Source organism: Oncorhynchus gorbuscha, linkage group LG04 (assembly GCF_021184085.1).
Source record: "Oncorhynchus gorbuscha isolate QuinsamMale2020 ecotype Even-year linkage group LG04, OgorEven_v1.0, whole genome shotgun sequence".
Taxonomy (NCBI): Eukaryota; Metazoa; Chordata; class Actinopteri; order Salmoniformes; family Salmonidae; genus Oncorhynchus; species Oncorhynchus gorbuscha.
In genome coordinates this window covers 69,484,863-69,508,691 of record NC_060176.1, presented here as the reverse complement: position 1 = coordinate 69,508,691, position 23,829 = coordinate 69,484,863, and the positions used below count along the sequence as shown (strand labels likewise).

The window sequence follows — 23,829 nt, the reverse complement described above, 5'->3', positions numbered from 1 at the left end:
CTCCTGCAGCAAAGCACCCCCCAACATGATGATGCCACCCCCGTGCATCAGGGTTGGGATGGTGTTCTTCGGCTTGCAAGCACCCCCCTTTTTCCTCCAAAAATAACGATGGTCATCATGGCCAAACAGTTCTATTTTTGTTTCATCAGACCAAAAGACATTTATCCAAAAAATGTCACCCAGTACTTACTCTCTCTCGCTCTCTCTCTCTGAGGGGGAATGAGAGATGGGAGAACGAGGGATACAGAGAAATTGAGTCAAAGAGAGAGAAAACCTTTAGCAATGAACCTTTAGCAATGAAAAGAGTGGTGACACCAAGACATGCATAATGCTGTATGTGTGTCAGTAGCTCTCAGACAGAGCAGCAACATTGTGGTGGTGGGAAGAAAGGTCATGGTAGACAGAAACCCAGAAGGCACAACAGGAAGTGGTGAGAGGAGCGCCACAGGAGGCCACCGCCCACTTCTGAAGCCTGTCACTCCGGGTAAAAGTTGCAGATTAAAGAACAGCTTACCTACCCAAATCCTATTCTTAACCATTTGGGAGAAAGACACAAAACTGCCCTAAGATCAATGTCTTGAGGCAACTTCCTCCAACTTAGCATGTGGCCGTCGCACAGTGTATGCCACTAGGCCAATCACATCCCGCCGAGCGAGTGAGAAAGGTATTCGATGTCACCTCACACCTGGCCTGCACTTCCTGTCAAAATTAATCACACTTGGCCTTTTAGCTCCTCTATGCTTCTACAGATCTACGGCACTCTAAAGTTAAATTGATAAAACAGCCTAGTGTCTGAGAAAGTATGGTGGACTAGCCTAGTTGCTGCTGAGGGGTTATTTGAAACAAAACATTGTCTAGATGATGGCAGTAAACATAATCACGTCAGACATTGAGGACTGAAAATGTGGTGTCTGAACCTTAACAGCAGGGTTTGTCAAATACATTTTTTAGATAGAGCATGTTTTTGATGCCTAATGTTCAGGCCTACGTAATTAAGTGGATGGCCATAACCTAAACGACATGGTACTCAGACATTTAGCTAATGTGTATTGACATGGTCATTAGAAGGATGACTAGAGGGGGAGTTTGCAGTACTATCAGATCAAAGCACGGGTTAAATGAGATGACACACAGAGGCACAGGCAGCAGCTTCCCGGTTCCCATGACTACATTACATTTATGCTTTGTTAGTCAAATCGGGAAACATCCACCCAGGCATGGTCAAAGTGAATGGGGAAGCTCAAATTGTCAAAAACAATGAAAGAGAAACTCACTAAGATGGCAGATTTTTTTAAGGAGAGATGAGGAACACAATATCAAAGCAAATTCAAAAAAGAATCCTCAAGCTCAACAGATACAACTGCCATAAAGCATGATAGCAATGTTACTGATTTTTGTAAAGACCATCATCCCTCATATCACATGAACCATAACCAGCAAGCACATAACATTCTGAGAACCATATGTTTCTTAGAGCTTGGTGAGAGTGTGTTTGTCCTATGGTTATTTTGCATTCAGATGTTAAGAAACGTTCTTCTGTGGGAATGTTAGTACTTCTGCAAAACTTTTTCTACTGGTTTCCTCATGATTCAATATATAGTCATGCTCTCAAAATGTTCAGAGAACATTCTTCTGTGGGAATTTCAGAAAACTTGAGTAACATTCAGAGAACATTCTAAGAATATTATTTAAAAACATAAATTCCGTTCTCAGAAGACAATAAAACAATAGTAACGTTCAAAGAACGTTCTAAAAAATAATTTAAGGACAGATACATTCCATTCTCAGCTTCAACACAACTCTCTCTATCCTCTATCTAGGTAAAAATACCATATACCATGCAGAAATCACCCTGCCATTTCCAGGTTTCTAAAATTCTAATAGTTTATGTGACATGTGTATTTTTAGCTGTTTGAAGCTGGAGTTCAAAACTGAAAGTAAAAGACTAAAAAACTAAATTTAAGCATGAAATTGCTTACATAGAACAGATCTACCACTTCTAAGACTGGCTTTCGATGACAGATCACACATTTTTGATACACATTTCTATGCGAATTTGGTCAGGTCGCACAAAAAGTGATCTTGAAGCTTGAATATATTAATGAATGTGTATGCGGAATATGAGTATATATTTAAGAAAAAAACAATACAGTAGCAGCAGAAAAAGAATGTGAGCTGGCGTGGCAGAAAATTGCTGACCGAGTCAATGCGTGAGTGTTCATTGATTTTTTAAATTTATCTCGAGTGTTCCACTTATTCAACATTTATAGTGTGTGTGTGTTAACATTTATGCAGGTGCAACCCAACAGGCACAACATGTACTTGGCAGAAACTGAATATGAAATATAAAAATTTCCTTCAAACAGGTAAGGTGTAATTTCATTACAAGCAATTGATGTTTAGCGTAGCAAACCGAATTAAACAGCATTTAGAGATTACATTCAACATGTGATATATTTAAGTAGTTAGTGAAATTTTCTAAGCAAAAAAAAGTAAAATTTTCAGCCATCCCAACACCAAGTATTTAATATTGTCTAGTTAAAAGTAACACCTAAATGCCTTTTATACATACAAGTCTCCAAATGTGTGCTTACTGGACAGATTTGACCTCCATTATTGCCAATACAAAAAAGGCTGAGGGATGAAAAACCAGTGGGGGCCCTCAATCAAAACAGTGGGTGACCTATTGCTGAAGGCGTCTCTAGAGGAAGCTCATCTGACCCAACCACCCCCCTAGAAAGGCCTACATAAAAGGTTAGTTATTCAAATTAACGGTATATGTACATTCATCCTTTTGCCAGTGTTACCTCAGTGACGCTCCCACCCATCTTAGACAACTTGACACACTGAGTTCTTTGCAATTGACTGCTGTTACCTTTTCAGATTCTTAGTTGTCCTTCAGATATCATAATCCATTTTAAGGTGACTCAGTGTTACAAAATTGATGTGGCCTGCACACTGCTGTAAAAACTAAATTCAAATTAGGTGGGGCACTTCTGGGTAAAGTTATTATTTAACTGTCTAATCATCTACCAGTTACTGATGGTGTAATGTCTGGAGCCTTCTGCCGTAACTGACCTCCATGCAGTTTTAAGTACTCTTAATACTCCCCAGATTTTTCATAATCAAATCAAAATGAAATAAAATTTATTTATATAGCCCTTCGTACATCAGCTGATATCTCAAAGTGCTGTACAGAAACCCAGCCTAAAATCCCAAACAGCAAGCAATGCAGGTGTAGAAGCACGGTGGCTAGGAAAAACTCCCTAGAAAGGCCAAAACCTAGGAAGAAACCTAGAGAGGAACCAGGCTATGTGGGGTGGCCAGTCCTCTTCTGGCTGTGCCGGGTGGAGATTATAACAGAACATGGCCAAGATGTTAAAGTGTTCATAAATGACCAGCATGGTCGAATAATAATAAGGCAGAACAGTTTAAACTGGAGCAGCAGCACGGCCAGGTGGACTGGGGACAGCAAGGAGTCATCATGTCAGGTAGTCCTGGGGCATGGTCCTAGGGCTCAGGTCCTCCGAGAGAGAGAAAGAAGGAGAGGAGAGAATTAGAGAACGCACACTTAGATTCACACAGGACACCGAATAGGACAGGAGAAGTACTCCAGATATAACAAACTGACCCTAGCCCCCCGACACATAAACTACTGCAGCATAAATACTGGAGGCTGAGACAGGAGGGGTCAGGAGATAATGGGTTATAGTACAACCCCAAAATGGTTCATTTTCATTACAGGAGGATGATGAAGACACCTTGTCAGCTGCAACAAAGAGGGGGAAAATACAGTGAGGCCTATTGAGGTTTACACCTTAAATAACAGCTAACTGTTGATAGTGTTCTACCATATTTGAACTTGCACCTTATTTTTCTCTAACAGAGCAATTCTGTAAATTACAATGAAGAGGGTCCATCCACCTCCATGGTTCAACTTACCTCAGTAAGATGTTGTTCAGCATTGGCCCATGACTTACAATGAACCCAAGTAGACCTGGCACTGTGAAACTTAATGTCATTTTTTGTGTTCCTATAGCTCCGTGTGAAACCACTGTGCAAGGTGTACTTAGAGAAACAAATTGAAAAATGAAATCTAGAAATTGACCACAAGGCTGCAGATGCAAAAGATAAAAATAGAAATACAACTGCTGGAAAATCAGTTTTATGTTTGAACAACATAAAACATATTAACTACTGTCCTGCATTTGTACTTGCAGAAAATAAATAAGACTTCATAAAAAGGAATACTGTCTTTATTTGACACTGGGGAGGTGATGGGTCAATCAGAAATGATGGCAGCATATTGTGCCTCTGACTGCTCTTCCATCTCGTGCGTCAGCGGGGTGGTCAGGATCATTCACTGAGTAGGACATTGTTCTCTAATGTGTGATTCTCCACAACATGTCACACACCCTTTTTTAAATGTATTATTTTATTTCACCTTTATTTAACCAGGTAGGCAAGTTGAGAACAAGTTCTCATTTACAATTGCGACCTGGCCAAGATAAAGCAAAGCAGTTCGACACAAGTTACACATGGCGTAAAATAAACATACAGTAGAAAAATTGAGTCTATATACAATGTGAGCAAATGAGGTGAGATAAGGGAGGTAAAGGCAAAAAAAAGGCCATGGTGGCGAAGTAAATACAATATAGCAAGTAAAAAAATAAACACTGGAATGGTAGATTTGCAGTGGAAGAATGTGCAAAGTAGAGAAATAATGGGGGTGCAAAGGAGCTAAATAAATACAGTAGGGGAGAGGTAGTAGTTTGGGCTATGTACAGGTGCCGTAATATGTGAGCTGCTCTGACAGCTGGTGCTTAAAGCTAGTGAGGGGGATAAGTGTTTCCAGTTTCAGAGATTTTTTTGCAGTTCGTTCCAGTCATTGGCAGCAGAGAACTGGAAGGCAAGGCGGAAAAGGAAAAAATTGGTTTTGGGGGTGACCAGAGAGATATACCTGCTGGAGCGCGTGCTACAGGTGGGTGCTGCTATGGTGACCAGTGAGGTGAGATAAGGGGGGACTTTACCTAGCAGGGTCTTGTAGATGACCTGGAGCCAGTGGGTGTGGCGACGAGTATGAAGCGAGGGCCAGCCAACGAGAGCGTACAGTTCGCAGTGGTGGGTAGTATATGGGGCTTTGGTGACAAAACAGATGGCAATGTGATAGACTGCATCCAATTTATTGAGTAGGGTATTGGAGGCTATTTTGTAAATGACGTCGTCAAGGATCGGTAGGATGGTCAGTTTTACAAGGGTATGTTTGGCAACATGAGTGAAGGAGGCTTTGTTGCGAAATAGGAACCCAATTCTAGATTTTACTTTGGATTGGAGATGCTGAATGTGAGTCTGGAAGGAGAGTTTACAGTCTAACCAGACACCTAGGTATTTGTAGTTGTCCACATATTCTAAGACAGAACCGTCCAGAGTAGTGATGTTGGACGGGCGGGCAGGTGCAGGCAGCGATCGGTTGAAGAGCATGCATTTAGTTTTACTTGTATTTAAGAGCAATTGGAGGCCACACAAGGAGTGTTGTATGGCATTGAAGCTCGTCTGGAGGGTTGTTAACAGAGTCCAAAGAAGGGCCAGAAGTATACAGAATGGTGTCGTCTGCGTAGAGGTGGATCAGAGACTCCCCATCAGCAAGAGCGACATCATTGATTTATACAGAGAAGAGAGTCGGTCCAAGAATTGACTGCCAGAGGCCCGGACAACAGGCCCTCCGATTTGACACACTGAACTCTATCAGAGAAATAGTTGGTGAACCAGGCGAGGCAATCATTTGAGAAACCAAGGCTATCGAGTCTGCTGATGAGGATGTGGTGATTGACAGAGTCCAAAGCTTTGGCCAGGTCAATAAATACGGCTGCACAGTATTGTTTCTTATCGATGGCGGTTAAGATATCATTTAGGACCTTGAGCGTGGCTGAGGTGCACCCATGACCAACTCTGAAACCAGATTGCATAGCGGAGAAGGTATGGTGGGATTCGAAATGGTCGGTAATCTGTTTGTTGACTTGGCTTTCGAAGACCTTAGAAAGGCAGGGTAGGATAGATATAGGTCTGTAGCAGTTTGGGTCAAGAGTGTCCCCCCCTTTGAAGAGGGGGATGACCGCAGCTGCTTTCCATTCTTTGGGAATCTCAGACTACACGAAAGAGAGGTTGAACAGGCTAGTGGGGTGACCCTGAGCCTACGAAGGAACTGGAACTGGGCCTTGAGCATCCAAATGGTCATCTCTACCCTGGCTCGTGTCCTGCAGTGAGCCAAGTTATAACGTTGCTGCAGGATGGGCTCAGGATCAGGGTAAGGGGTCAGGAAAAGGGCTGGCAGGGGTACCCTCTGTCACTGAGCAGGTAACCATCAAACTCTCCTATGATCATACAAGTTTACATTTTCAGTTGCAATAGGAGGAAACAAAATATTGATTATAATAGGAAACAGATGTATAACTCACCATGGGCAAATCTAGCGGTCAGTGTACACTCACAAAAATGTGCGAGTCATACCCAGGCCACTTTGCTTCCACATTGCTGATGATATAGGCTGCATCACATATGATCTTCACAGTGCAGAAAACTAATTAGTTGTCGTAGCTGTATTGTGAAGTATATTTCATTTGGAATACTTAAGGCTACTATTGAGGCCTACCTGCACATTAATGATGTGGAAAGACTTCCTATTCACATAATCTCCTTCATTTACTGAAGGAGCTGTGGTAGGAATATGAGTGCCATCTATGCAGCCAATCACACCGGGGAAACCCTAAAATATATCAAATTAACTGATTAGTGCTTCAAGTCCCAAAGCTTCATACTAAATAAATTATTGCTTAGACTGATACCTAGAACTCTTTGTGTCGTGTGGGTCTGTGACTTGGGAACACCACAAATGTGTACAGTAAACGCTTCAGTGCAAGTCACATTACTCTGCGGAGTATTTGTGCTTCAATATCAACTGGCTCTTCAAGAAATGACACGCCATGTCTGACACCTTCTTCAGTCTGCAGGCTTCAGCTAAAGAGGAGAAACTCTGGGTTAGTTGAAGACAACCTGCCAGCGAGCAGGTTAACTTTACAGAGTGTGTTGCCATAGTAACACTGACTCGGAGTTCATCTGAATTTGCTTTCTGAAACCGAAACCCCAGAGTTTCCTTCAACTGTGAGTCCACTGAGTTTTCTGAAACAGGGCCCATAGCTTTTCATCTCACTGACGTTGTGTTACAAAAAAATATGTGTTTGCATACTAATGCCTAAGCAAATTAATTTCCATGTGTCCTATCTGTGCTTCGAGTTCAAAACAGTTATTAAAGCAGTGCATTTAAAAAGTCTTATTGAAACATTCAGTGAAAGTTTTAAGGAAGTTACTCAAAAACCTCCAAATAACCTTGACATTTCTGTTAAAACATTCACAAACTCAGATGCCTCCTGTGCATCGACCTGCTGTTTCGGCCAGTTGTTTATAAACTTTTTATTTTGTTTTCATGTTTGTGTTAACATCTGCTACCAACTACCCAGCAAGGTTGCAATGGAGCTCGCTTCACCTGGAATAGCTAACAAACACTTCCAGCGCTGTAAAAGCTGTGTTAATTACCCTCTTGTCCGGGACAGGGTTGACAATCCAGAGTTCCAATGTGACAATTGTTTGCTTGCAGAGGATTACAGAAATGAGGTGGCTATCCTTAGAGAGCAAATTTCAATTCTGCACAAACTTATGGGGAAAACATATTTGTAACTTTCTCGTTCTCAACCCCTTTGGCTGGTCGCCGCTCGGGCCTGATGGATGTATCCCTTCCTTGTCATCTGTCCCTATCCGAATGGCCTGTGCTACCTGGAACTTGTCTGCCAACGAAGTTGTCTCCATCTGCTTCTCCTCCTCCAACTTGTAGTGTAGTAGGTGGAGATCAGCAAGAGGATTGTTCCAATCAGCGCAGGTCCCATGTCACAAGTTGTGGAAACTGAAGGCAGCAGCATGCTGCTAAGCGGATTCAGTGTCTGCAAGAGATTCAGAGCAGATTGACATAAGGAATAGCTTCGCTGCACTGGTGCCTGATCTACTGTACCTGAGCCTTCATCACTAGGACAGCCTGTGCCTGCGACGGTTGTGCTGACTCCAACTACGCTGACTCCAGCAATGGCGTCATCATTGAGTTTGGCTCCTTTCCCTCTCTGGATCTGACAGAACATTGCCTGCTGTGGGAGGTCTGGACCTATCACTGGCAGCACAGGGTGTATGCTATCCTACTTCTCGTGGGCCCGTGAAAGATTGAACTAATTGCGTGAGGGGTAGGAATGGGTGGATTTCTCCATCTCCTTCTCTGGCCATTGTATTGGGCAGTTCAATGGTGAGAAATGTCTCAGTTCCTGAATAAAAAGTTGAAATACATTTTTTTAAAGAACTGATTGGGTCTCTGCTTGACACCAACAAACACCCCATAATATCTGTCCCTGTGCCCTCCCGAAATCTTGGCATTGAACGTTCAGCAGACTTTTAGTTCTCCATAACTGGCTAGGAGACTTGTGCAGGTCTGCAAAATGAAAAGTCATGTGACTAAACTGAATAAAAAGAAGAAACTTTACTATGAAACAAAGATAAATTACATAAAGAATGATAGTAAAAAGCTTTGCAGAACCTTAGATGAAATGTTGGGCAAAAAGGCAAACTCAGCTCCATCATTCATTGAATCATCACAAAACCCACTGATATTGACAATTACTTTTAATGATTTCTTAGCAAACTTAGACATGACATGCCAGCAACAAATGCTGACAATACACATCGAACTATAACTGATCAAACTATGAAAGACAAGCATTGCAATTGTTTCTTCTGTAAAGTGTATGTGGAAGAAGTGAAAACTTGGATGGAAAATTACTGAGGGTAATAGTGGACGATATTATGTCTCCTATTTGCCATATCTTCAATCTAAGCCTACTAGAAAGTGTGCCCTTAGGACTGGAGGGAAGCTAAAGTAATTCTGCTACACAGTAAGAGTAAACGCCCCCTTTACTGGCTCAAGTAGCAGACCAATCGCTCTGTTACCAACCCTTAATAAACTTTTTGAAAAAGTTGTGTTTGACCAGATACAATGCTATTTTACTGTAAACAAATTGACAACCAGACTTCCAGCATGCTTATAGGGAAGGGCATTCAACAAGCATGGTACTTGATGACTGATGTTTGGCTGAGAAAAACTGGATGATGAAAAGATTGTGGGGGCTGTTTTGTTAGATTTCAGTGCGGCTTTTGACATTAGCGATCATAGTCTGCTGTTGGAAAAATGTATGTGTTATGGCTTTACAACCCCTGCTATATTGTGGAAAAGGAGTTACCTGTCTAACAGAACACAGAGGGCATTCTTTAATGGAAGCCTCTTCAGCATAATCCATGTAGAATCAGGAATTCCCCAGGGCAGCTGTCTAGGTACCTTACTTTTTTCAGTCTGTACTAATGACATTCCACCGGCCTTTGAGTAAAGCCTGTGTGTCTGGATGACTCAACACTATACACATCAGCTACTACAGTGAGTGAAATCACTGCAAAACTTAACAAAAAGCTGAAGTTAGTTTCTAAACCCTAAACCTCAATTAAATATTGTAATCAATAATGTGGAAATCGAGCAAGTTGAAGTGATTAAACTGCTTGGAGTAAAGCTGGATTGGAAACGGTCATGGTCAAAACATGTTGATACAACAGTAGCTAAGATGGGGAGAAGTTTGTCCATAATAAAGCACTGCTCTGCCTTTTTAACAACACTATCAACAAGTCAGGTCATACAGGCTCTAGTTTTGTCGCACCAGAACTACTGTTCAGTCGTATGGTCTGGTGCCATGAAGAGGGACCTCGGAAAATTACAAATGGCTCAGAACAGGGAAGCAAGGCTGGCCCTTAAATGCACACGGTGAGCTAATGTTAATAACATGCGTGTACATCTCTCATGGCTCAAAGTGGAGGAGACAATGACTACCCCCAGGGGTTCGCGCAATGCCGTAGGGAGTACGTCAAATAAAAATGTGATTCACTTTTTATAATACGTTTAAAAAATGTTTTTCAAAAAAATTACAATTCTTCAGATTTTCAAACAGTCCATCTATATTTTCCATCGGGGCTAATCATTTGGGTGAGGTTTTATTCTCGCCTGAGTAGCCTCGTTTCAATGTCAAAAATGACATTAAACCATCTAGTGTTCAGGGAAATAACAATACAATGTCAAATACAGGAAGCCTAGTCAAATAATGAACATCCAATCACATAAACCGTTACTCTCTCGTGGGAATTCCACTAACGGTCCGTATGTAGCCAAACGTAGCTGCTGCTCATTCAGTTTGCTCGAAAACTACCAGCAGTACTACACATGCACCTGTCGACGACACAAGTTGTTCTGCTTCCACGAACACATGCAAAGCTAGCATCAGTAATTCTACATTTGTTGTTAGCCCAGCTAGCATTGACACTGACAGTTGTGAATCTGATGCAGCCAAAGAGCTACTGCCCCCTTACCTGGGAAAGCACCGAACAACAGACAGGGACGTTGGACCACCGAAGAGGCGCAAATATGATGAGAACTACATTGATTTGGGGTTAACTTATATTGGGAGTAGTGCTTTTCCTCAGCCACAGTGTGTTATATGTGCAAAAGTACTATCTTGTGCAGACATTTAGAAACAAAACATGCATATTTGAAAAATAATCCACGGGACTTTTTGGAGGGAGAATAAAGACGACCTTCGAGTAGTAAGACATGTATAAAAGCAAGAGACACCATTAATAAGACGGGCTAGAAGTGTCTTATATGGTGAGCTACTGAGTGGCTAGGACAGGCAAGTCCCATACTATTGTGGAGGACTTAATTCTTCCTGCTGCCGAGGATATGGCTGGGACAATGCTTGGGGAAAAAGCAACAAAAAAAAACTATACAAACATGTCTTCATCAAACTTCGCATCAGTGACATGGTAGGAGATGTTTTGAAAGAATTACTGCTTCGCATATAAGTCAGTGAATTCTATGCATTACAGCTGAATGAGTCAACAGATCTGGCACAGCTCCTGGTGTATGTCCACTATGTTTATGGGGTCAAGAAAGGAAGACATCCTCTTCTGCAAACCAGGAGAAAGGGAAAGGATATGTTTTTAACCTCTTGATTCTAGCCGTCCGGGATCGTGAATACAGCCTCAAGCTCATTACCATAACGCAACGTTAACTATTCATGAAAATCGCAAATGAAATGAAATAAATATGCTAGCTCTCAAGGTTAGCCTTTTGTTAACAACACTGTCATCTCAGATTTTCAAAATATGTTTTTCAACCATAGCAAAACAAGCATTTGTGTAAGATTATTGATAGCTTGTGTAGCATTTAGCGTAGCATTCAGCGGGCAACATTTTCACAAAAACAAGAAAAGCATTCAAATAAAATAATTTACCTTTGAAGAACTTCAGATGTTTTCAATGAGGAGACTCTCAGTTAGATAGCAAATGTGCAGTTTTTCCAAAAATATTATTTGTTTAGGACAAATCGCTCCGTTTTGTTCATCACATTTGGCTACGAAATAAACCTGTATCCAGGAGTGTAATTATCCCCGCAAGCTCATTAGCATAACACAACGTTAACTATTCATGAACATCGCAAATGAAATGAAATAAATATATTAGCTCTCAAGCTTAGCCTTTTGTTAACAACACTGTCATCTCAGATTTTCAAAATATGCTTTTCAACCATAGCAAAACAAGCATTTGTGTAAGATTATTGATAGCTAGCGTAGCATTTAGCGTAATATTCACCGGGCAACATTTTCACAAAAACAAGAAAAGCATTCAAATAAAATAATTTACCTTTGAAGAACTTCGGATGTTTTCAATGAGGAGACTCTCAGTTAGATAGCAAATGTTCAGTTTTTCCTGAAAGATTCTTTGTGTAGGAGAAATCGCTCCGTTTTGTTCGTCATGTTTGGCTACCAAAAAAAAACAAAAATTCAGTCATCAAAACGCCAAACTTTTTTCCAAATTAACTCCATAATATCGACTGAAACATGGTAAACGTTGTTTAGAATCAATCCTCAAGGTGTTTTTCACATATCTCTTCGATGATATATCGTTCATGGAAGTCTGCTCTCTCCTCTGAATCACATGGAAGAATGCTTGCAGCTGAAGATTACGCACCAATTTCGACAAAGGACACCGGGCGGACACCTGGTAAATGTAGTCTCTTATGGCCAATCTTCAAATGATATGCCTACAAACACGTCACAATGCTGCAGACACCTTGGGGAAACGGCAGAAAGTGTAGCATCAGTTCTGTGGCACTCACAGATAATATCTTTGCAGTTTTGGAAACGTCAGAGTGTTTTCATTCCAAAGCTGTCAATTATATGCATAGTCGAGCATCTTTTCATCACAAAATATCTTGTTTAAAACGGGAACGTTTTTTCATCCAAAAATGAAATACTGCCCCTAGTGTTCCAAGAGGTTTAAAGTACTGGACAGCTTTGTGACATCAAATGGACTTTGGTGGTCAAGATGTGTTGGTATCTGTACTGATGGCGCAAAAGCCATGACAGGAAGACGTAGTGGAGTGGTAACGCGCATGCAAGCAGTTGCTCCCGACGCCACTTGGGTACACTTGTCTGACACGATGACGAGTTTCTCACATGACTGGCCTATCTGGGTAATTTTTTTTCTCACCTGAATGATCTGAATCTAGGATTACAGGGACTCTCAGCAACTTTATCCTTTTTGGGATAGGTGTCCCGCTAGCGGTGAAACTGGAGGGAGCGCAATTCAAATAGATAATCTTAAAATTATGGATATTAAAAATGTAGGTACATATAAGTGTCTTATATCGGTTGAAAGCTTGTTATTGTTAATCTAACTGCACTTTCTGATTTACAGTAACTATTACAGCAAAAACATGCCATGCGATTGTTTGAGGACGGCACCCCACATCAAAATATTTTTCCACCGGCACAAGTTTCATAAATTCACAAATAGCGATTAAATATTCACTTACTTTTTGAATATTTTCCTCTGATTTGTCATCCAAAGGGTCCCAGCTAAAACATAGTGTCATTTTGATAGATAAAATCTTTCTTTATATCCCAAAAAGTATGTTTAGTTGGCGCCATCGAGTTGAGTAATCCACTCGTTCAACATGGCTTCAGGTCATCTACAAGGCCATGCTAGGCAAAGCTCCGCCTTATCTCAGCTCACTGGTCACGATGGCAACACCCATCCGTAGCACGCGCTCCAGCAGGTGTATCTCATTGATCATCCCTAAAGCCAACACCTCATTCGGCCGCCTTTCGTTCCAGTACTCTGCTGCCTGTGACTGGAACGAATTGCAAAAATCGCTGAAGTTGGAGACTTTTATCTCCCTCACCAACTTCAAACATCAGTTAGCTGAGCAGCTAACCGATCGCTGCAGCTGTACATAATCTATTGGTAAATAGCACACCCATTTTCACCTACCTCATCCCCACAGTTTTTATTTATTTACTTTTCTGCTCTTTTGCACACCAATATCTCTACCTGTACATGATCATTTATCACTTCAGTGTTAATCTGCAATATTGTAATTATTCGCCTACCTCCTCATGCCTTTTGCACACATTGTATATAGACTCCCCTTTTTTTCTCTGTGTTATTGACTTGTTAATAGTTTACTCCATGTGTAACTCTGTGTTGTCTGTTCACACTGCTATGCTTTATCTTGGCCAGGTCGCAGTTGCAAATGAGAACCTGTTCTCAACTAGCCTACCTGGTTAAATAAAGGTGAAAAAAAAAAACATGCAGAGAAAGGAATCCAAAAATCTACCCCTAAACTTTGTTTCCACAAATCAAAATAAGTTTCTATTTACTCCACAGATACCCTAAAATGTAATCAAACTATAATATTTCTTAGAGAACAAGGTATGTTCAATAGGAAACCGATTTTAGCAGGTGTGTCCCTGTACTAAAACTGATATTCCTTATTCGCTTTTGAAGTTACAAGCCTGAAACCTTAAACATAGACTGCTGACAACTTGTGGAAGCCATAGGAATTGCATCCAGGGAGCTAATTTTCAATATGACCTTACACTTGACATTCTAAGAAGATGGTCTCTCAACAAAGATAATCTGGTTGATTTTTTTTCCTATGGATTTTCTCCTACCATATCTATTTTGTTATATTCTCCTGCGTTATTTTAACATTTCTGCAAACCTCAAATTGTTTTCTTTCCAGTGGTACCAATTATATATATATCCTGGCTTCAGGGCCTGAGCAACAGGCAATTTACCTTGGGCACGTCATTCAGGCGGAAATTGAGAAAAAAATCATATTTATTCAATGTGCGGGACAAAATTGAGGCTATGATTAAGAAGTTGGAGCTCTTCTCTGTCTGCATTAACAAGGACAACACACAGGTCTATCCATCATTACATTATTTTTTTTGTGTGCAAATGAACTCAAGCTTACGGACAATGTCAAAGGTGATATAGCAAAGCACCTGAGTGAGTTGGGTGCGCAATTACGCAGGTACTTTTCCGAAGCGGATGACACAAACAACTGGATTCGTTATCCCTTTCATGCCCTGCCTCCAGTCCACTTACCGATATCTGAACAAGAGAGCCTCATCAAAATTGCAACAAGCAGTTCAGTAAAATGTAATTTAATCAGAAGCCACTGCCAGATTTCTGGATTGAGGCTGCGTTCAGAGTATCCTGCCTTGGCACGTCGCACTGTTAAGACACGGATGCCCTTTGCAACCACGTACCTATGTAAGAGTGGATTCTCGGCACTCAATAGCATGAAAACTAAATACAGGCACAGACTGTGTGTGGAAAATGATTTAAGACTGAGACTCTCTCCAATACAACCCAACCTTGCAGAGTTGTGTATCCTTTCAAGCACACCCTTCTCATTTACCTGAGGTGAGTTATTCAACATTTTCGATGAACAAATAAAGTTGTATATGTAAGATGGCCAAATAAATAGCAAAATTATTGATTATTTGTGCCCTGGTCCTATAAGAGCTTGTCACCTCCCACAAAGCCAGGATGTGACAAAAACTCACTCATTCTTATGTTTAATAAATGTATCATTATAGTGTGTGTGGCAGGCTTACAATGATGGCAAAAAACAACATTTGAGAGTGCACTGAACCTGGTGCTAGAAAGGGTTCCCAGCTGGAGGTTAAATGTTTGAAGGGGTACAGGACTATAAAAAGTTTGGGAACAACAAGATATGCTACCAAAGTTCTCTTCACAATCCTCAAGTCCAGACTATGGGATGCGCACAGTACTACATAGAGCCATGGCTACAAGGAACTCTATTCCACATCAGGTAACTGATGCAAGCAGTAGAATCAGATGTAAAAAAAACTGAAAAAAATACAACTTATGGAACAGCGGAGACTGAACACAGTCATGATAAGACACACTCTACACACATGTACACATGGATGTTGTATTGTAAATATGTGATAGTGGAGTAGTGGCCTGAGGGAACACACTACATGTATTGGGTAAAGGGTTATAAAATGTAATGTGTTGTAATATTTTAAATTGTGTATACAACTTCCTTAATGTTGCTGGACCCCAGGAGGAGTATCTGCTGCCTTGGCAGCAGCTAATGGGGATTGTTAATAAATACAAAAATACAAATAAAACTGTTACGCACGCCTCTATGAAGAGGGAACGCAATACCCTGCTACAACTAAACTCTCCGTGAAGTGAAAAAGGTATGGACTGTAGGTGCAAGTAAGAATGACAGCAGGCAGAATGTGGTACCGTTTACAAGGACTTTATTCCTTCACACGGTAATATGGGGAAAATGGGCTGGACGGAACCAAAGCAAAGAAAGTAAATCTCAAAGCACCCCCTCTCCTATCTTACCTGCCTACCCACTACTTACCTAATTTAGCACCACCTGGTGCCCTAACCAAAATACCTGGGGGTGGTCCGCCCAGGTCTTACCTAGTGTGCCTAGACAGCGAATATGCTACGGGTATATGTATGCCCGCGGGCCTCTTGCCTAAGCACTCCCTAGGTGCCTTCCCCTTCCCCCCCTGGGAACAAATGAAACAGAATATTAAACAATTTTCACAAACAAACTAACAAAGGACATCAAATAAGCTCTGAGTAACAAACTCACAAAACATACCAACTCTCTGCAATGACCTCCCAGCAAATCTCCTCTCGCAAAATCTACCTCCAGCAAAATCTCTGCAATGACCTCTAGCAAAAAATCTACCTCCAGCAAAATCTCTGCAATGACTTCTAGCAAAAAATCTACCTCCAGCAAAATCTCTGCAATGACCTCTAGCAAAAAATCTACCTCCAGCAAAATCTCTGCAATGACCTCTAGCAAAAAATCTACCTCTAGCAAAAAATCTACCTCTAGCAAAAATCTACCTCTAGCAAAAAATCTACCTCTAGCAAAAAATCTACCTCTAGCAAAAAATCTACCTCTAGCAAAAAATCTACCTCTAGCAAAAAATCTACCTCTAGCAAAAAATCTACCTCTAGCAAAAAATCTACCTCTAGCAAAAAATCTACCTCTAGCAAAAATCTACCTCTAGCAAAAATCTACCTCTAGCAAAAATCTACCTCTAGCAAAAATCTACCTCTAGCAAAAATCTACCTCTAGCAAAAATCTACCTCTAGCAAAAATCTACCTCTAGCAAAAATCTACCTCTAGCAAAAATCTACCTCTAGCAAAAATCTACCTCTAGCAAAAATCTACCTCTAGCAAAAATCTACCTCTAGCAAAAATCTACCTCTAGCAAAAATCTACCTCTAGCAAAAATCTACCTCTAGCAAAAATCTACCTCTCTAGCAAAAATCTACCTCTAGCAAAAATCTACCTCTAGCAAAAATCTACCTCTAGCAAAAATCTACCTCTAGCAAAAAAATCTTTGCAATGACCTCCCAGAAAATCTCTCCCTCCTGAACAGAACACTGGCTTTTATATAGCTTCTGAAGGAATGGGTAATTGGAGACAGCTGTCTTGACGAGGGGGCTGGGTCAGCTCTCCAATTAGCCCTGGAGTCGACCAATCAGCTGCTTGAGGGATTTCAGGAAGCCATTTCTTGAAATAAACACATGCAAATACACAAACTACAACACATAAACTGGGGAACGTAACAACAACATTTAGAGAATGTTCTGAGAATGTTATTTAATTATCTTCAAATAATATATGAAAAAATTATCTTAATAATTATAATAATTACTTAATTATGTTAATAAAACTTCCCAGGAAAGAAACCATAGTAAAACGTTCTCAGAAACTCCCTACAACCTAAAAATGAAAGTTCCCATAAGAGGCTACATTTTTACTTTCGTTCTCAGAACGTTTAAAAAAAATCAGTTTTATCGATCAGGAAACGTATGGCTTCGTTCCCAGAACCAATGAGAATCCAAAAACGTACGTTCCCACAACTTCCAATGAACCAAATGTGCTAGCTTGGTTGTGTTTCAAATCAGAAGGCAATAATAATAATAACAATAATAATAAATACAAATATATGAATAATTTCTAGATTTTGAGATATTAATCATTTATAGATTTGGGGGGATACTTCTGACAAAATGTCTTATTGAAAAGACTAGGCTTCCCCTCCTCTCCCCTGTAACTATTCCCCAGGTCGTCTCTGTAAATGAGAATGTGTTCTCAGTCCATTTACCTGGTGAAATAAGGGTTAAATAAAATAGAAATACCAGTAGGCCTACATTTCATTTATAAACTGGGTGGTTCGAGTCCTGAATGCTGGTTGACTGACAGCCGTGGTATATCAGAGGTATGACAAAACGCTTATTTTTACTGCTCTAATTACATTTGTAAACAGTTTATAATAGCGATAAGGCACATCGGGGGTTTGTGATAATCCGCGTTGCGTCGTGCGAAGAACAGCCCTTAGCCGTGGTATATTGGCCATATACCACACCCACTCGGGCCTTATTGCTTAATTATTGCCTATGTTGGTTGGTTGGTTTGTTTGATATAAGCGGGTGGAAAATAATTTCCTCCTGAAAACAAACTATTCTATGGAATAAAAACGGAATATAATAGAGTAAATTGAATAGTACAACTACCTCTTTCAGATTTCTTGACCACCGATAGGATACAATGCCAGATATCATGGGTGAAGCTCGTGTCGTGGTTTTACTCGGTACTCGCTTGGCTGGGCCTGCGCGTGAGTTAGCACGCGCCAAGCGAGAAGAGGGAGGGGGAGAAAGAGAGAGAGGGAGGGAGCGAGCGAACATCGGCGGCAGCAAGCCACCAGCCCCGTAATCGAGAAAGAAAAGAGAAGTTACGCAAGAAAGAATTGCTGTAATTTTCTCACCTGCTGGGCTACATTGGGTAAATTAAGTCCACCAGAGGCTCAGGTGTCAGAGGAGGCCGTTTGGGAACTCCGTAGGAACAAAACAACAAAAGCAAAAATACGGGATTTAACACAGGCAGTGACAATAAAACAACACTCCCTGACAAGTGGGCTGCTGGCTGCCGAAGGAGCAGTCAGGACAAGGAAAAAAAGGAAATAAATGCGACATCTGCTTCTCCCTTAAGGTATTTAAACGTTATTTTCAAAACATCAATTCTCACTGAACTTTAAATTCATGAAACAATGAAGACTTAGCCAGAACTCATCAAGTGTCTCTGCAGTAGCTAACGTTAGTTAGTTAGCTAGTGAGTGAGCGGTGTTCGCTAGCTACAGTAGCGTTTTGCTAGCGACTAACGTTAGCTAAGCTAGCTGACTAAACGTGTTGTTTTCCAATAAACTTTGGTGGTGCTTTTAATAACCCGAACAGTGAAGGAGTGCTTCAAGACTAGAGGGGGAGGGCAGGTTCCCTTCTTGACATATTCCCCTCTACACATTTTCCTTAAAATGATAGCTGCGGAGGCCAGTAGTGAAGACACGGGCTCTGTCTCGACAGGGGTGGCAGGCGGCGGAGGCCCCGAGACGGCCCACTTTCCGTTTTATCCCAATCAGACCAGAGTGCGGGTCACTGATTTTGGCCAGCGATCAGCACCAAACTCCCGCTACCAGTCGAACACCTCCCCGGAGGCCCTCCCTGATATGAGTATGATTTACCCCGGTTCTGGAGGAGATATTACCGGACCAGTCTTGTCCGCTACAGGGAATGGTGGTGGTGGACACGCAATTTGTCAAGGAACAAGCTCAGGGACCATTGGCGGTGTGTGCTACTCCCCCACCTCAGAGGGGCCCGTCAGCCGGATATCACCCACCTCGTTGGGTCCAGACGGGCCCAGTGTCTTCCCCCCACTACCACCACCACCTCTGCTCCCCACAGGCTACGGGGGACTCGGCACTGTGGATGAAAGCGAGATGCAGGATGGACCAGAATACGAGGAAGAGGAGGTGGTCTTCCCGCTCTCAGCGCCGCCCACTAACCAGTAAGGACTTTTCATATTCACTCAAATTGTTCTATTGTTCATTGACACCTAGCTAACCATCTAAAAGAGGGTTTTATTGAACCGTCCTGGGTATATTTCCTTCCTGATGCATCCACCACCAGTGCTCTAGTATCTATTCAAATGATTGAATACTGCAGTTTTATAACATTCCCCAAATGGCAGGTAGGCAGTCAAATTGAATGAGGGGGTTCAGGATGTTGATCATCAATCTAGCCATGTAGTGAATAATGCATGAACCTATCCTGAAAACAATTTCCATATCTCATCATGTAGAGAAATATTTACATTACCTACAGGTTAGATTATTCTCCCAACTCAGCCAGTTTGTTTGTATACAAATATGAATGCAATATATGGTACAAGTCAAAGGTTTGGACACCTACACATTCAAGGGGTTTTTCTTTAAAAAAAGAAACTTTCTACATTTTAGAATAATAGTGAAGACACCAAAACTATGAAATTACATGCATGGAATCCGGTAGTAACCAAAAAAGTGTTAAACAAATCAAACTAGATTTGAGATTCTTCAAAGTAGCGAGCCATGATGACAGCTTTGCACACGCTTGGCATTCTCTCAACCAGCTTCACCTGGAATGCATTTCAATCAACAGGTGTGCCTTGTTAATTTGTGGAATTTCTTTCCTTAATGCGTTCGAGCCAGTCAGTTGTGTTGTGACAAGGTACGGTTGGGTTGGTATACAGAAGATGGCTCAAATAAGCAAAAAGAAACAACAGTCCATCATTAATGTAAGACATGGAGGTCAGTCAATCTGGAACATTTCATTTTTTCAAATGCAGTTGCAAAAACCATCAAGTGCTATGATGAAACTGGCTCTCATGAGGACTGCCACAGGAAAGGAAGACCCAGAGTTACCTTTGCTGCAGAGGATAAGTTCATTAGATACCAGCCTCAGAAATTGCAGCCCAAATAAATGCTTTAGAGTTCAAGCAACAGAGATATCTCAACTGTTCAGAGGAGACTGTGTGAATCAGGCCTTCATGGTCAAATTGCTGCAGAGATACCTCTACTAAAGGACACTAATAAGAAGATGCATACTTGGGCCAATAAACAAGAGTGGACATTAGACGGGGGAAATCTGTGCTTTGGTCGGATGAGTCCAAATTTGTCTTTGGGAGACGCAGAGTAGATGAACGGATGATCTCCGCATGTTTGGTTCCCACTGTGAAGCATGGAGGAAGAGGGGTGATGGTGTGGGGGTGCTTTTCTGGTGACAGTCAGTGATTTATTTAGAATTCAAGGCACACTTAACCAGTATGGCTACCACAGCATTCTGCAGCGGTATCCCATCTGGTTTGGGCTATCATTTGTTTTTCAACAGGACAATGACCCAACACACCTCCAGGCTGTGTAAGAGCTATTTGACCAAGGAGAGTGATGGAATGCTGCATCAGATGACCTGGCCTCCACAATCACCCAACCTCAACCCAATTGAGATGGTATGAGATGAGTTGGACTGTAGAGTGAAGGAAAATGTGGGAACTCCTTCAAGACTGTTGGAAAAGCATTCCAGGTGTTGCCGGTTGAGAGAATGCTAAGAGTGTGCAAAGCTGTCATCAATGCAAGGGTGGCTACTTTGAATAATCTCAAATAGAAAAAAAATAGTTTGATTCGTTTTTTACACTTTAAAAAATGATTACTACATGATTCCGTATGTGTTATTTCATAGTTTGATGTCTTCACTTTTCTACAATGTAGAAAATAGTACAAATAAAGAAAAACCCTTGAGTAGGTGTGTCTGAACTTTTGACTGATACTGTAATTCCCAGAATCATTGTAATGCGGCAGGTGTAGCAGATTTGAAATCTATCCAGCACTTGTCAATAAATGTTTTTATATTCATTGTTCTGGCCACAAATTAGGGTTTTCAATTTTAACCACACAATCATGTGGTCATAACCATATTCAATGGAAATGTTTTCTAATGGAATAATAATTCCTCTCACATCCCGCTCCTGAGTAAGGGTAGCCAATGTCTGCTGCTGCAGGCTTTTGTGTCAGTGTTGCTGCAGTAATCATCGCAGACTATCCATTGTGGGGGATTAAACATATTGGGTTTCCCTACACAATCATATTAGCCTATATATCTTTGTAGTGTGTGTGTGGCACTCGCTTTTGTCAGTCTCATTAGTGAAGTGCTGAGCTTTATCATTTCTGGCCTCACGCTGTGAGATATCGAAATAACTGGGTCTGGAGTGTGAAATCACCTCTTATGGATCCCCACCTCTTATCACCCCCCGTTTTCCACAATGTCTAGGTTTCCATCCAATTGGTGACAGATTTTCATGCACTTATTCTAAAATCTGCATTAAAAAAAAAAGCACTTTCCCACCAGTGGTGTGTTTCCACCAAACTGACTTGTTGCGGATATAAAGCATTGCGCTATGATTTAGTGCATAGAAAATACTTTTGTTGCGTAAGTTATGTCCTGAATAAAAATCTAAAGTTCAATGTGTTTCCATTGCATTTTCAACACTACCTATTTTAGTTTTGTCACAAACTGTTGTGTTAAATAGCGTATATGCACTCTGGTCTTGGCACATATGTTCTAGCCAAACAGCTCTCAAATAGTACCGGTAGGCTAACCTACATCGGGAATTATTATGATAAGTGAGAATTTTGATTTGTCAAATGGCAGCTGATCATCGTGTCACCAAAATAATTTCCTCTATTGGAAAGGAGCATCATGCTCATCACTGTGGACTTTCATCACCCTGTGAAGGGACTCATAACTTATTTCATCTTTAGTGGGAGGACCTGACAACATATCTTCACGTGACTCCAAGTTTACCTTAATATGATGGTTATTATATCAATATTTGAGCATTAAGGCATTCCCAATGCCATTTCTCACCTAATTAACTAAAAGAGCCCACCTATGTTGAAGGACAACATTCTGTCGACATTTTATTAAATTGTACTGACATTTCTTGTTTCCATCAGCCCAGTCTTGTTTAATACGTCAGATATATAGTGCAACCAATTTTTCTTTTACTAAATATTTTGCTGTGCGACCAGGAGTTTTATTTTGGGTTTACTGTAAAATCTCAGATTTTATAATTGTTGTTAATAAGGCTTTGCTGTTTCTTCATTATTTTTTTTCTCTGAGTGCACTAGAAAAAAAAGTGCAGATTCAATATATTCATTATCCATGTGTGCTGTTCTAAAACTACTTGCGTGTCGTTAACTGTTTTTTTATACTTTGTTCAGTTATGTTACCTCATTGGCTGGCTGGCTAGCTAACAACCTGGTACATTTACCAGCATATGCAAACATTTGGGGGCACAGAAAGAAAGCAAAAGGTATAGCTTGTTCTTCCGGAGACCAATGATCATAGACATGAATATAAAATGCGTTCCCATCACAAACCTGACATTTACATTTTTTCTATGTAATGTATCTCAATAGGAAAATAGTTATTTTTACATAATATAGAAACCCTAATATTCCACAAATGACTTCCTAATTTCTGTGACAGGTATTCATATTAACAATTTACCTTTCCTAATAAACTAATGTATTTCAAATCAAAGTTTATTTGTCAGGTGCGCCGAATACAATCTTACAGTGAAATTCTTCCTTACAGGCCCTAACCAACAGTGCAATTTAAGTAAAAAAAAAAGGTATTAGGTGAACAATAGATAAGTAAATAAAATAAAAAACAGTGAAGGATAACAGCGAGGCTTTATACTGGCACCGGTTAGTCGGGCAAATTGAGGTAGTATGTACGTGGTAGGTATGGTTAAAGTGATTACCATACCTACATATATATAAACCGAGTAGTAGTAGCAGCAGTGTAAAAGAGGGGTTGAGGGGATACACGCATGATACGAATAGTCTGGGTAGCCATTTGATTACCTGTTCAGGAGTCTTATGGCTTGGGGGTAAAAGCTGTTGAGAAGTCTTTTTGTCCTAGAGTTGGTGCTCCGCTACCGCTTGCCATGCGGTAGTAGAGAGAACAGTCTATGGCTGGGGTCGTTGACAATTCTTAGGGCCTTCCTCTGACACTGCCTGGTGTAGAGGTCCTGGATGGCAGGCAGCTTAGCACCAGTTATGTACTATTTACAGTTATTAGGTTCTAGGGCACAGCCTGCTTCAAAAGTAACTAATTGACATAGGCCCAATAAAGGCTGTATATCAATTAAAAATGATATTTTTAAATAGGTATTTTCTGGTGTTCCTAACTTGTATTTGGAGCCCTAGTCAGGTAATTAATCTGCATGACATGGTTGGATGGAAACCTGGGTAGTGAGGTGTTTAATAAATACACAATATATATATATTAACCAGCCACTCATCAGTCCACTGCACTGACTCGATGTGAGACATTTCACACGATTGGAGTCTGATGCAACACAAGTTCCTCTTCTTTATCTGGTATTGTATATCTTAATAT

The 23,829-nt window shown here is 40.9% G+C and overlaps 1 protein-coding gene and 1 long non-coding RNA gene across 2 annotated transcripts in view; both read left to right on the top strand.

Moving 5' to 3' along the window:
• Positions 1-2,088: 2,088 nt before the first annotated feature.
• Positions 2,089-2,695, top strand: LOC124033405. The gene is made up of 3 exons (XR_006838381.1): positions 2,089-2,210; positions 2,296-2,366; positions 2,602-2,695. It is a non-coding gene; the product is annotated as an uncharacterized LOC124033405 (long non-coding RNA).
• Positions 2,696-18,204: 15,509 nt separating this feature from the next.
• The window catches only part of LOC124034590 (ras GTPase-activating protein 1-like), a 40,509-nt gene continuing 34,884 nt past the window's right edge, over positions 18,205-23,829 (top strand). Inside the window, exon 1 of the mRNA XM_046347989.1 lies at positions 18,205-19,393. Coding sequence (XP_046203945.1) covers positions 18,864-19,393 — 530 coding nt within the window. The 5' untranslated portion in view covers positions 18,205-18,863. The remainder of the gene's footprint in view (positions 19,394-23,829) is intronic.